Genomic DNA, 15,000 nt, shown 5'->3' on the forward strand with positions numbered 1-15,000 from the left:
TCAACTTGATGATGAAGTTAATGAAGAACCTTCATTAGATCCATTGGTTGTCAATGAGGGAGAACAGGGTTCACCAAGTCTTGAAGATGATGCCTATGGAGAAGTGTTACCTGGTACTTGGGATATGGCTGATGCAGACCAGGTTTCATCTGAACTTGAGGCTAGAGTTGATGGACAACACTCACTTGATCTATGGGGTTCAAGTGAGGAAGAACAGACATCACAATATCCTGAGATGGATGCTCATGGAGAAGCTTCACCTGCTACTTTGGGTGTGGTTGATGCAGAACAGGTTTCACCACATCATGAGGCTGAAGTTGATCGAGAAATATCACCTGATCCTTGGGCTGTTGCTGAGGAAGAGCAGGTCTTACCCAATTCTGAGTTTGAGGCAGATAGAGAAGCCTCACCTGGTCCATGGGATAGAGAAGCCTCACCTGGTCCATGGGATAGAGAAGCCTCACCTGATCCTTGGGCTGTTGCTGAGGAAGAGCAGGTCTTACCCAATTCTGAGTTTGAGGCAGATAGAGAAGCCTCACCTGGTCCATGGGATAGAGAAGCCTCACCTGATCCTTGGGCTGTTGCTGAGGAAGAGCAGGTCTTACCCAATTCTGAGTTTGAGGCAGATAGAGAAGCCTCACCTGGTCCATGGGATAGAGAAGCCTCACCTGATCCTTGGGCTGTTGCTGAGGAAGAGCAGGTCTTACCCAATTCTGAGTTTGAGGCAGATAGAGAAGCCTCACCTGGTCCATGGGATAGAGAAGCCTCACTTGATCACTGGGCTGTAAGTGAGGCTGAAGCTGCTGGAGAAACCATACTTGATTCCCAGGCTGTAAGTGAGAGAGGGCATATCTCATCCAATGCTGAGGACGATGCTTATGGAGAATCTTCACCTTATCCCCAGGCGGTGTTTGAGGGAGAACAGGTCTCAACTGATGTTGAAGCTGAAGCTGAAATAGAAACCTCATCTGATCCTTGGCCTGTGATTGAAGAACCTGAGGATGAGACTTTTAGAGAAACTTCACCTGATACATGGGGCATAGTTGATGGAGAACAAGTCTTACCACATCAGGAGGTTGAAGCTGATGGAGAAATGTCACCTGATCCTTGGGCAGTTGTTGAGGAAGAACATGCATCATCCAATCCTGAGGATGGGATTTATGGGGAAACTTCACCTGATACTTGGGGCATGGTTGATGGAGAACAAGTCTCAACATATCATGAGGCAGAAGATGGTAGACAAACAGCAGCTGAACCTTGGGCTTTTCCTGAAGATGAACATGACCCATCCAATCCTGGGGGTGGGGCTTATGGAGAAGCTTCACCTGGCACTTGGGGTATGGTTGATGGAGAACAAGTCTCACAACATCATGAGGCAGAAGATGGTGGAGAAACATCATTCGAGCATTGGGCTGGTGCTGAGGAAGAACAGGTCTCATCAAATCCTGAGGATGGGGCTTATGGAGAAGTTTCACCTGATACTTGGAGCATGGTTGATGGAGAACAGGTCTTACCTGAACATGAGGCTGATGCTGGGAATGAAGCATTACCGCACCCCTGGGCTATGGCTGAAGGAGAACAGGTCTCACCTCATAGTCCAGGTGCAGCTGATAGAGAAGCCTTACCTGATCCCTGGGCTGTGGTTGAGGGAGAACAGATTTCAGCCAGTCCTGCAACTGAGTCTGACGGAGAGGCATCTCCTTATCCTTGGTCTATGGTTGACAGGGAACGGATATCACCTCATTATGAGACTGAGGCTGAAAGAGATATGTTGCCTGATTCGTGGGCTATGGTTGAGGGAGAACAGGTTACACCTCCTCCTCAGACTGAGGATTATGGAGAAATCTCACCTAGTCCTTGGGCGACAACTGGGGGAGAACATATTTCACCTAATCCTACTGCTGAAACTAATGAAGAGGTGTCACCATATGCTTGGCCTGCAGTTGGAGGGGAACAGGTCTCACCTGATCATGAAACTGGGACTGATAGAGAAGCCTCACCTGATCCCTGGGCTATGAGTGAAGGAGAACAAGTTTCACCTGATCCCTTAGATACAGTCAGTGGAAATGAAGAGGACATGTCACCCGACCCATGGGGTATGGCTGAGGGAGAAGATAATCCATCGGACTCTCAGTATGAAGTTGAGAGCGAGCAGATTTCACCTGAATATTGGGATGCAACAGAAGCAGGTGAAACTTCACCTCACCCTTGGGCTGTAGAAGAGCAAGCACCACCATACAGTACAGAAGAGACAGTTACAGAATGGCCACATGATATATCCTCATCACTGGCAGAAGGGAGCCATGAATATGGGGATGAAATGGGCACAAGTGAAACAATGGAAAATGTATCACCACCATATGGTGAGATTAATCCCTCTCCTGTGTCACCTGAGACCCAATGGGGTGGGACTGATGCAACTGGGGATTCACATGCCATAGATGAAGGGATGGGTACATTCATTGATGGACACCTTCCTGATGATGCAATTCACCCCACACAAGTTTATCAAGAAGCAGAGGCTTCTGAACGGTCGTTAGATGGACATGAATATGCTTTTCCATCTGAGGAGGGAAGTGCTTACCATGATATTACGATTGTAGAACCAACAGTTGTGCCACTTGAACCAGAGAATTTTGGCACTGGACCAGAGGAGCTGAGTGAAGCAAGATCAGAAGATGACACAACGTGGGCCTGGTCTGATGCCACTGACATGCCTCCACACCATGAAGAAACAGGTGGGTGAAGGATACCGTCAAAGGTGTGATTGGAAATGCAACACGAAATGCTAACTATAATATGAAGTTGAAGATGTTTTTTATACCCAGAACATCATTTTAAAATATGCCACTCCTCTGTATGTATGTATGTATGTATGTATGTATGTGTGGATGAACCGTATAAAATCAAAAACGGCTTGGCCGATCTCCATTAAATTTTGCACGCACGTTAAAACTGGGTGTTTTAACTGTCATTGAAGAAAAAGACAACAGAACATTAGAAGCAACAAGAGCAATCAAAATAACCCCTCGACCACCCTCTATGGAAGGGTCTCAGCTCATGATCTACCACCAAGGTTCTTGCAGCTAAACAACAAAGGGTAATTATGTTACAGTCTACCTATGATGATGGCAGTGATGGACATACACAAAGAGGAAAGGGAAATAACACAAAAACGAGAAGCAGTGGCCCGGACAGGAACAGAATGGGAAAGTGGGACATCATGTGTAGGAGATTTGTGGATATTAATGGGTAAGCGCATGATGATGGGTTCAACAATCACAATATCATGACGTCTTCAGGAGGGTGAAGGTGATTTGAGATCCATTTCAGTATCATGAGGCTGAATATCATGACCACATTTGAAAGACTTACACGGGGAAGATGAGACAACTTGCACAGGGAACCAAATCCACAATCATGAGAATAAGATGATGAATAAATGCAATTGTGCCACGAGCCTGGACTTGGAGATGGTGAGCAAGTGAGTGTTTCTTTGTGGAGAGTGCTGAGCATCTATTGTACCAGTTGACTCAAGGTCTATAAAATTGTTCAGGAGTCACATGCCTTTGAACTCACTGGTTCTGGGTTTACTACCAGATTAAATTAATTTGAATGAAACTTGCTGTTCTGGTGAATGCATGAACCAAGAGTGCTGCATCCTGGGACTCTTAGTCTTATGAAGAGTACACTGAGAGAGCTTTTGTAAAGCCTGGTGTTGGCTTTGTGGTTAGGGTGGCTGGCTCGGGATCTTAGGGTACGGAGTTTGAGCCCTATTTTCCACTGAATTCACACCAGGTGGGGTTGACTGAGCCTGCCAACCTTCTGAGGTCAGTGAATTTGACTACCAGTGTACTGGTATAGTTGCGCAGCATCAGCAGCACAGCAGTGCCCCAACAAAATGATACCTACCCAACAGCCAAGCTGCCATATGCAAGAATAACAAGAAGATAGCTATCCTCTCTGCATTCATAGATGAGAACAAGAAGGTTTCATTGTATTTTTCAGTGTTCATTAAAATGTAAGCTCATGTTGATGAAGTGGAGATGTAGAGATGTAAAGATACCTGCTCGAGTACTTAGAATAGGAATAGAATAGATATTGTAAAGAAAAGGCCACCCTTCTCTAAATCCAATGTATCAAACGAAGTAATTCAGTACAATTTGGCTTGGTCACTTTCTTGTAAATATTAGTTAATAAAATATAACATGTCTTTCTCAGAAAAAGTGAACACTGTACACAAAGTGCTTCCTGTTGAGTTGAACTGGTGAATTGAAACTTTCACGCCAAAAAATGAACCTCCACAATGGAAGCTTGTTTTCCATGAATGGCTGGAAGTTTGTAGTGAAAGGAAGAGTTCATCATACCATCCTTGAATTGTTTGGGAGGCAAATGGGAAAGTAAGTTCCGAGTGTGAATCGTGACATGGAGGAGAACAACGTAATATGGACCCTCACAAATTCACAGGAACTTTTGAGGATATTCCTGAGTGCTTTCATTTTATTTCGTTTTGGTCGAGTGTGTCATGCATTTGATCTTGTAAAAATAATAATAATAATAATAATAATAATAATAATAATAATAATAATAATTTCAGTAACATATTGATAGAGATCGTGCATCCATACCTGGTCAGATTGGAATGAGAAATGTTATCAAGGGGTCCATATAACCCCAAACTCCTCGAAAAATGGATGCCCACATAATTACCCGAAATGGCAACTTTATCGCACTTTCCAATGCGTTTGCTCCAGAGCCTGGTGTCTTCTGGTAACGCAGTAATAATGGTTATTACCCCCCACGCAAGCGAAGCGAAAAGCGAGCTTAAGCAATTGGTCCACTTCTGTCTGTCTGTCTACAAACGTCAGTTTACGATAGAAGAACAACTTAATTTCAATTGAATGCGATATTTTCAACATGAATCGGAAAACGAACCTGTAGTTTAGTCGCACTTTGGCTCTGAATTCCAACCAATTGCACACGTGCAGAGAGGAGTGAGATATATTTTTTTTTACTCCGTCTGACTGGCAGTCAAACAAAATTGAAAATCATTCCAGACAGGATGGTTGCTGTTTTTAAGGACGTCATAAAGGACACAAACAATAGGGGCAAATTGCTAATGTAACATGTTAAATAAGGTTGTGTAAAAGTCGCTGCATCAACAGCGGTAAACTTCCGAAAAATAATTTTCTACAACTTATAAAATCCTTATTTTATTTCAATTTAATTATATACTAGAACTTTGTCGAACACAAATCGCCATTTTGGCACTTTCAAAAACCCTTCCATTTATCAGTCCTTGGACAAACTATGGCATTTTACATCATCACGACCAATCAAATTTGTCTCTCGCAGACCCCGCCCATGTTCTTGTTTCTCAAGACTGTGCAGGGTAATGTGTTCCATGAACTCTCTAGTTTTAGTCGAAATCATTTCTGCTGTAACTCAAACTCAGAAACAGGTACCATTCAGATACAAAAACACAACATCGTGCTATTGTGCCACATTGTGTGTTGTGTTTGTGTTTGAATCCATGGTGGTCAAAGTATTTTAGTTCTCAGGATGCCAAATTCCAGTGTGTATGGCTGTTGAAACTTGCTGGAAGAAACCAATATCCCGAGTCTTTCATTGCCCTTCTTCACTTTCGCATCACAACTCATTGGAGCTTGCCTACATTTGCTTTTCCTCATGAAACCCTGATTGTTCCAATGCCATTATATAGAGCCATGGGATTATGGTATAGACATTACATCACGCAATATGTATGCCTTTTAGCTAACGTGTCCATCACAAATGGCAGAGAATGAATGTTTTGCATGCATCTACATTTTATCAACAATATTTTCTTACTTACCGCTGCCATATTGGAAGTTAAGAATAATACAGTATTTTCTTGTGTATTATGTCATGATGTACAATGTGCAAAACATAGCCATCAAACAACCATATTTCTCCTTCCCAACAGTCTTTCATCCTTCAGTTACTAATTGGAAACTAAAAGGTAGTACGACAAAAAGATGTAGCACACAGGGTCCTTATCTCAACTTGATGTGAAAATGCTCTCACTTTTGATTTTGGAATTTCTCATTGTGTTCTCTGCCTCCCCACCCCCACCCCCTCTTTCCATAGTAAGTGAAATTTCCAATGTTGGAGTTGAAAGCACTGTGGCACCTGACTACCCTGTGGAAATATCACATGATTATGGGGCCTCATCTACTGATACCGTGCACTTTCCCGAAAGCCCCGGCATCACAGAAGAGCATGGACAAACAGGCTTCGGTACATTTGAAGAGACCGGTCACATGACATCTGGAGCCGAACACCAGGAGCATTCTGTGGATGTTTCAGAAGTTTCCCCATTTCCAGATCCTGAGAGCCATTTGGGACAGCAATCGGGGTTCTATGAGCCAGAATCAATTCACCCACCAGCGACAAATGGCCTTGATATTGACACAGAGATGGACAATTATGGTACTCCTGTGACCACAACTCCTGTGTTTCCTTCTGTTGAAGAAGGCTCTCCCCAAGATCCTGTAAATCCTTCTGAAATATCACCAGTGTATGATAGCGCAACGGAGCATCTACCGAGATCTTTCACTGATGATGTATTTGGACTTCACTCTGAAGATTCAGATGGAGACATCTCATCCCAAGATCATCATGATGCGCATCATTATACAGTTCCTGATACAGAATACTCATATGAATTTCATCCTGAAGGATCCACTGTGAATGTTCAATTAGAAGGTCATAATATTACACATCAATACCCATTTCCTGGAACAGAACACACAGACATTTTGCCAGCATCTACAACTGAGCACACTTTTTGGGATACTCCACAAGGTTCTACTGTTGACATTGCCATGGGCAGACATTCTGGTGACCTCATAGCAGGAATTTGGCCAACTCCTCCAGCCCAGCATCAACATGAAATTCATGCTGAAATATCTACTTTTGGTGATACTTTGGAAGGTCATATCACACACAGCTCACCAGCTCCTACAACGCAGCTTCCATATCGAGTCAATTCTGAAGAATCTTCTGGGAGTGTAACTGTGGAAGGATCATCAGGAAATCATTTTATGAGAGGTCTTTGGGCAGAACCCACAACACAATCCCCTTCTGAAGTCCATTCTGAAGGATCTGTGATTGATGAAGTTACCAATGGGATTGCCACCGATTACTGGTTTCCACATGCCACACAACAACCATTAGATGCACAAACTGAAAGATCTACTTTAGATGTGCCATTGGAGACCCATTTGGAAGATACATATTCAAATCTTGCAACAGAACCCACAGAACTTCAGGTAGTAACAACAACACAACATCCTTGGTTTGGTCACCCAGAAGACTCTGCTGCAAATGAAACTGTGGAATTGCCTTCAGAAGATCATGTTACAGAGCATTTTCCATTGCCAACACAGTATCCATATGAAGTCCATCCTGAAGGATCTACAGAAGATCAAATAACTGATGTACATGTTACAGATCATTGGCAAGCACCTGCAACCCAACAGCCTTACGACATTCATCCTGAAGGATCTTCTATTGATGAAGTAACCGATGGCCATGTCACAGATCTTCAGCCACCTCAAGCAACTGATTACTTGAATGAAAATTATCCAGAAGGATCTGCTGTTGATGTGCCACCAGAAGATCATAGTGTTCCAGATCAACAGCCAAGATCTGAATCAGAACATGCAGATGTTTGGCCACCACCTATAGCAGAAAGTCCATGGTCAGTCCATCCAGAAGGATCAGCTGTAGAAGGAATTGCTGAAGAGCCCTCTATAGATCATGGCACTGGAATATGGCCAGCACCAGCAACCCAACAGCCTCTTGAAGTTCAATCTGAGGGATCTGCAGTGGAACAAGTTACTGATGGACATATTACAGACGATTGGCAGCCATCTGTATCCCAGCAGCCCCTCGAAGTTCACCCAGAAGTATCTGCAATCGATGAAGGCAGCAATGGGCAAGATATGGATTATTGGCAACCACCTGAAACTCAGCAGCCACTTGAAGTTCATCCAGAAGGCTCTGCAGTTGATCATGAGGGTGAGGGACCCATCACAGATTACTGGCATCCACATGTAACTCAGCAACCTTCTGAAATCCTTCCTGAGGGATCTGCAGTCGATGAAGAAACTGTTGGACAAGATGCAGATTATTGGCAACCATCTGCAACCCAACAACCTATTGAAACTCATTCTGAAGGATCTGTAATAGACCAACAAACTCCTGAACATTATACAGATTATTGGCAACCACCTGCAACCCATCAGACTATAGAAGGGCGTCCTGAAGGATCTGCAGTTGACGAAGATACTGTGGGACATGTTACAGATTACTGGCAACCACCTGTCACCCAGAAACCTATTGAAGCTCATCCTGAAGGTTCTGCTGTAGATCAAGATACTGATGGACATGGTACAGATTATTGGCAACCACCTGATACTCAGCAGCCTTCTGAACTCCCTCCTGAGGGGTCTGCACTAGATCAAGAAACTGCTGCATATGATGGAGATTATTGGCAACCCTCTGCAACTCAGCAGCCTCCTACAGTTCAATCTGAAGGGTCTGAAGTTGATCAAAGTGCTGCTGGGCATGACATAGATGTTTGGCAACCACTTGCTACTCAGCAACCTATTGAAGTTCATCCTGAAGGCTCTGCTGTAGATCAATATACTGATGTACATGGTACAGATTATTGGGAACCACCTGCAACTCACCAACCTCTTGAAGTCCTTCCTGAGGGATCTGCAGTAGAGCAAGATATTCATGGACATTTTCCAGAGTATTGGCAACCATCTGCAACTCAACAGCCCTCTGAGGTTCTTCCTGAAGGATCTACAGTAGATCAAGATACTGGTGGGCATGACATTGATTATTGGCAACCAGCTGTCACCCAGCAACCTATTGAAGTTCCTCCTGAAGGCTCTGCTGTAGATCAAGACACTGATGTACATGGTACAGATTATTGGGAACCACCTGCAACTCACCAACCTCTTGAAGTCTTTCCTGAGGGATCTGCAGCAGATCAAGATGTTAATGGACATTTTCCAGAGTATTGGCAACCATCTGCAACTCAACTGCCCTCTGAAGTTCATCCTGAAGGATCTGCTGTTGATCAAGATACTGATGAACATGATAGAGATTATTGGGAAGCACCTGCAACTCAACAACCTATTGAAGTGCGTCCTGAAGGATCTGCAGTCGAGGAAGATACCACGGGACATGTAACAGATTATTGGCATCTACCTGAAATCCAACAGACTCCTGAAGTTCATCCCGAAGGCTCTGCTGTAGATCAAGATACAGATGAACATGTTAGAGATTATTGGGAAGCACCTGCAACTCAGCAACCTCTTGAAGTCCATCCTGAAAGATCTACAGTCGACCAAGATATTTATGGACATGCTACACAGTATTGGCAACCATCTGCAACTCAACAGCCCTCTGAAGTTCATCCAGAAGGATCTGCAGTTGGTCAAGGGACTGGTAGGTATGATATAGATTATTGGCAATCACCTGTGACCCAGCAACCTATCGAAACTCATTCTGGAGTACCTGCGGTAGATCAACAAACTTCTGGACATGACATAGATTATTGGCAACCACCTCCTACCCAGCAGACTATTGAAGTGCATTCTGAAGGATCTGCAGTCGAGGAAGATACAACGGGACATGTGACAGATTATTGGCAACTACCTGAAACCCAGCAGACTCCTGAAGTCCATCCTGAAGGCTCTGCTGTAGATCAAGATGCTGATGGACTTGGTACAGACTACTGGCAACCACCTTCAACCCAGCAACCTCTTGAAGTTAAAACTGAAGAACCGTCGGTCGATCAAGTTACTGATGAATACGCTACAGATTATTGGCAGCCACTTTCAACTCAGCAGCCACATGATGTTCATTCTGAAGGATCTGCAGTAGATTCAGATGCCTGGCCAATGCCAATAACCACTAAGCCATTGGAGGTTGCACCAAGCATCCCTGGAGATTCCATATCAGGAGATCACATTGACACTGATGTCTTGCCAGCTCCAGTAACTGAGCATCCTTTTGATGGAAGTGATGTTGATGAGATCACAACAGAATTGCCCTTTGGTTTGCCTGGTGAGGAGTGGCAGGAGGGTGTCACTTCAAAACCAGATATGGATGAGAGATCGGAGTTACCTCCACATGGACAAACTGAATTCCCAGAGGGGACTCAACCTCCAGATGATGTGGTTCACATCATCCCTGACACCTCCATCCTTGAAGAAATCAGTGGTACTGAGCCTACTTTAGAAGGGGTAGTTCCAGATATTGCTACCTTGCATCCTATTGTGGAGAGAACGACACGAGAATATGATCCCGATGTTGAAGGACTTCCAGGAGCAACAGTAGCTTCTGATGAGTCCGTTCATCTTCCGATGGCGACTTTTGCTCCATCTGTTCCATTCGATCAAGTTGAAGGAAGCTCATCTGAACCACCACACATGACCCCTGCACCACCACTTGTAGGTCAAGATCAAGACATCACTGTTGTTGATGAACTTCTCACTGATGTGGTTCAAGGTAGGTCGAAATATTTAAGGCGGGGGTGGGGGGTAGGAGGAAGTGGGTAAGTTATACGTAAAAGGAATGAAGAAAAAAAATATGAATGTCATGTGGGACATACAGAAGAAATGCAGAGGGGTCAAAAATTGTTCAATTTTTGCATACAAAGTATGCAAATTGCTCTTTGGCCTGAAGCTTTGGAACTCGCACTCTTTTGCTTATTGTTACAAGAAGGTGAAGGTTTGATGAATGACTATGATAGATATCAAACAGGAAAGACGTTTCTCACCTTTCATTCACATTATCTTGGAAGAAATAAAATTGTTTACATCAAATGTTGCTGCTTTTTTGACATTTATGATAAAATGGTTTTCATTCTGCAAGACTCATATTTTGGTATCCTAGTAAAATGTGTTTGTGATGTCGAGGATCGTGTTGAGCTTGTCATGTAATGTAATTGCTTTTTATTCCTCTAGCAGCTACACCTGGCACTTGTGAGGAGTCACCATGTTTGAATGGAGGCAGCTGTCATGAGAGCGCAGGAGGCATGCACATGTGCCACTGCCCAGCAGGATTTTCTGGTATCAGCTGCCAGATTGGTGAGTCTTACTGACAAGTGCATATTATTGTGATTTTTTATCAAACATCCATCTGGAAATTATGGGAATTCAACTTATAGGTATGTACATTTGCAATGACTTTGAACGTAAGTGTTCTCATTTAATGCCTGGAATGTGTGGGCCTCCATTCGATCTGAAGGAAGACCATGGTATGATTTAGGTGCCACCTCCTGGTAAACTTTAAACCAACATCAGCCTCAGCTGAGGGAAGATAGTGGAGGGAAGGGAGGAATGGAGGTGTCTTATGGCGAAGGACACTAATCAGAACAAAACATGTCCATGTGTGGCTTCTGCAGTTGCAGTTTGTGTAAACACTGACTTGGTCTGTTATAAAAGAATGCGTAAATGTCCGTCACCAGATTGAGGTGCTGGTATGAGATGCGACAATATGGAGCACATTGTACTTTAAACTAAACTGCTGTCTCATCTGCATTCACATGGATGTGAAAGATCACATGATTTTTCATCGAGAGACTTTTTGAGCTCCAAGCATAGCCAACCATAGCCAAACATACCCTGGCAATATATATTGAGACACAAGTTTGAAAAGTTACATGATGTCTTCCTCTTTCTCAAATGTTTTCTCGTAATGTGCTGGGGGCCGGGTTGTTTTGTAGACATTGATGAGTGCCACTCTAATCCATGTCGTAATGGAGGAACGTGTATGGATGGCCAAAATCTCTTCACCTGTCAGTGTCTACCCAGCTACGACGGTCCTCTCTGTGAGCTTGGTAAGACAAAAATCACGTTTTCAGTCCTTGGTTTTGCGTTTTACTCATAAAGATTTTGCTTTCTTTCCATCAAGATCTACCTTACAATATATATGTAAATATCGGAGGTGGAAGGAAGGACCATCTGCTATTTTGGTTTCCAGGATGCTGTTTGCAATACTTGGTGACAAGGTAGTGCGAATATCTACTCTTTGAAAACATTCCAAAAGTGAATTGCTAAGTCCTAAACTGCAATTCAAAAACAAAGCGAACTCTTCATGACATTTTTATTGGTTACCAACCAATCCTAAAAGACAGAGTTTAAGGGTGAGTACGATTCAGAGTAAGTTTCGGTACTGCCTGGTCAGCTAGCAATTCAAACAGAATCTGGAGAACAACATGGTGAATTGAACTCCTGTCCCCCCCCCCCCAGAATTCCTTATGATAATCATGTTGTGACATCAATATGTCTGAGCTCCATTGAACATATGCGTAACAATCTAGGGAAACTGCCCACAGGATCCTGATCAATTGGAAGTGGCTCTAATCAAAGAATGGGTGCAACATCCCACAGAAAGAGCTGGATCATCTGACTCGGTCAATGACAACATGTGAACAAGCTTGTGTTGTGGTTATTGGTGGCCACGCATTTTATTAAAGCCGTTTGTGCTAAGGTGAACTTGGCTGTTATAATTTGTAAACTGGTACAGTTGTCTGTGACATCATGTTTAAATATGGAGTGTACAGATCAATTTGCTAGTCCTCTTCAACTAGAATATGATTAAGTTTGAACATACCAGAAAAACAATACAAGCCTCAAAACCTTTCTTGCTTAATTTTTTGTTTTAAGAGTATGCCATTGAATAGAACTTAGTACTTATAATTATAAGCATTATGTTGGCTTAACGGTAAAGTTTTGTGGTGGCCAGAGTCCAAATCCTGCCACCAACATCCTAGGGAAGGTAACCAACTGCAGGAGGATGTCCACAGATGCATTTGGCACCAGATATGAATGACCGTTGGCTCACAAGGAGCTCCTCCACCCTTTGGCAGGTTTTGTATTTTACCCTGGTGGGTGTCCATATCATACACCCTACTCACCAGGAAACCTGGTGGGGGAGACGGTTTTGTCACCAACACTCGACCATGAACAGGATAGTATGGGTTTTACATGATACCCATTGCAAGTCACTGATCTGACCTGGCCTGGCCTGACAATCAGGATTGGGTGCCGCCTTATCGGCCAGGCTGCTTTGTACCATCTATTAGCATGGCATAATGCAGGGCTCCCACCCTCAAGCGATCCCCCAACCCCAGCCTCCGATTTGCCAGATTACAGGCGCACACCACTATTCCCAGCATTTCCACACATTCAATAGTTAACATTGATGGAATATTTATGTATATTGTGCCCAAAATGCAATTGTTTTTGTGTCACTATATGATGCAATATTGTCCATGATGCCATTGTCATGCAAAGAGACCTGATCAAATTATTCTTTATTTCACGGTCACAATTATTCCTTTCTTGTGCGGTCAGCCAAGAAAAGATTTTGTCGTAAGTTTTTCATGATCTGGCTGGCCCAAACTGACACTCGACTAAATAGGTTAGAGAAGGAATTTGTAATTTGTTCAGTGTGCCAGAGCAATAACTCGACTATTCTTTGTGAAGGACACTCTGGAACCTTTAAGATCCAACAACTATTGCTGGGAGATAGGACACCCAGTTTAATGTCCATGCAATGGACAGTACACACATTGATGCCTCACCCTGCATGCAAAACAACAAGTTGACAGATTACTCCTAGGTAGAGATTCAAACCTCGGCTGGACAGTTCAGGGTAGAGTAAGCATAGCTCCAGGCTCTCCTTCCAGCCTTGATTGGACAAATACATCACTCTGAATGATATTGTGAGATTTACAATAGAAGTCGTACTGCTGTCACCACTATTACTACTCTCTCCAACACCCTCTCTCTTTCTCTCTCTCTCTCTCTCTCTCTCTCTCTCTCTCTCTCTCTCTCTCTCTCTCTCTCTCTCTCTCTCTCTCTCTCTCTCTCTCTCTCTCTCTCTCTCTCTCTCTCTCTCTCTCTCTCTCTCTCTCTCTCTCTCTCTCTCTCTCTCTCTCTCTCTCTCTCTCTCTCTCTCTCTCTCTCTCTCTCTCTCTCTCTCTCTCTCTCTCTCTCTCTCTCTCTCTCTCTCTCTCTCTCTCTCTCTCTCTCTCTCTCTCTCTCTCTCTCCCATCTCTCTCCCCCTCTCTCTCCCCTCTCTCTCTCTCTCTCTCTCTCTCTCTCTCTCTCTCTCTCTCTCTCTCTCTCTCTCTCTCTCTCTCTCTCTCTCTCTCTCTCTCTCTCTCTCTCTCTCTCCCCCCCCTCTCTCTCCCACCCCTCCCTCTCTCTCTCTCCCACCCTCTCTCTCTCTCTCTCTCCTCTCTCTCTCTCTCTCTCCCACCCCTATCTCTCTCTCTCTCTCTCTCTCTCTCTCTCGCTCTCTCTCTCTCTCTCTCTCTCTCTCTCTCTCTCTCTCTCTCTCTCTCTCTCTCTCCCACCCCTCTCTCTCCCACCCCTCTCTCTCTCCCACCCCTCTGCCACTCTCCGACCCCTCTGCCTCTCTCCGACCCCTCTGCCTCTCTCCGACCCCTCTGCCTCTCCCCGACCCCTCTGCCTCTCTCCGACCCCTCTGCCTCTCTCCCCCTCCACCTTCCCTCCATCCTCTCTTCCTCCCCTCCCTCCCTCCTCTCACCCTCCTCTATCCTTTCCCTCCCTCTTCTCTCACACCTCTCCCTCTTTCTCTCCCCAAATTCAAAACTAAACTGCCAGTCCTTAACAGTTCCCTTAACAGATGGGGAGGGGTGGAAGAGAAGTAGGAGAGAGGGAGAGGGATGGGAGAGTGGGAGAGAGAGGGATCAGTGTGGGAGGGAGAGGGGGAGGGTGGGAGAGAGACGAAGAGGGGTGGGAGAGAGATGGAGAGAAGTGAGAGAGACGGAGAGGGATGGGAGGGAGAGGGATCAGTGTGGGAGGGAGAGGGGAAGGGGTGGGAGAGAGACGGAGAGGTGTGGGAGAGAGACGGAGCGAAGTGAGAGAGACGGAGAGGGATGGAAGGGAGAGAGAGGGATGT

At 44.5% G+C, this 15,000-nt stretch overlaps 1 protein-coding gene and 1 pseudogene across 2 annotated transcripts in view; one reads left to right on the forward strand and one right to left on the reverse strand.

The window, feature by feature from the left end:
• The window catches only part of LOC147027845 (uncharacterized), a 50,827-nt gene that overhangs the window by 18,765 nt on the left and 17,062 nt on the right, over positions 1-15,000 (forward strand). Inside the window, exons 6-9 of one of the 2 annotated variants that reach the window (XM_085877512.1) lie at positions 1-2,738; positions 6,130-10,572; positions 11,031-11,153; positions 11,792-11,905. The exon at positions 1-2,738 is cut by the window's left edge and continues 1,039 nt beyond it. In XM_085877512.1, the coding sequence (XP_085733638.1) occupies positions 1-2,738; positions 6,130-10,572; positions 11,031-11,153; positions 11,792-11,905 (7,418 nt within the window). The remainder of the gene's footprint in view (positions 2,739-6,129; positions 10,573-11,030; positions 11,154-11,791; positions 11,906-15,000) is intronic. The other variant, XM_085877513.1, reaches the window with a different exon arrangement.
• On the reverse strand, positions 13,103-13,244 carry LOC147027846 (signal recognition particle RNA; annotated as a pseudogene).

The sequence above is a fragment of the Eptatretus burgeri genome, chromosome 4 (genome assembly GCF_056783735.1).
Source record: "Eptatretus burgeri isolate ZD-2024b chromosome 4, Ebu_testis_v1, whole genome shotgun sequence".
NCBI classification, from domain to species: domain Eukaryota; kingdom Metazoa; phylum Chordata; class Myxini; order Myxiniformes; family Myxinidae; genus Eptatretus; species Eptatretus burgeri.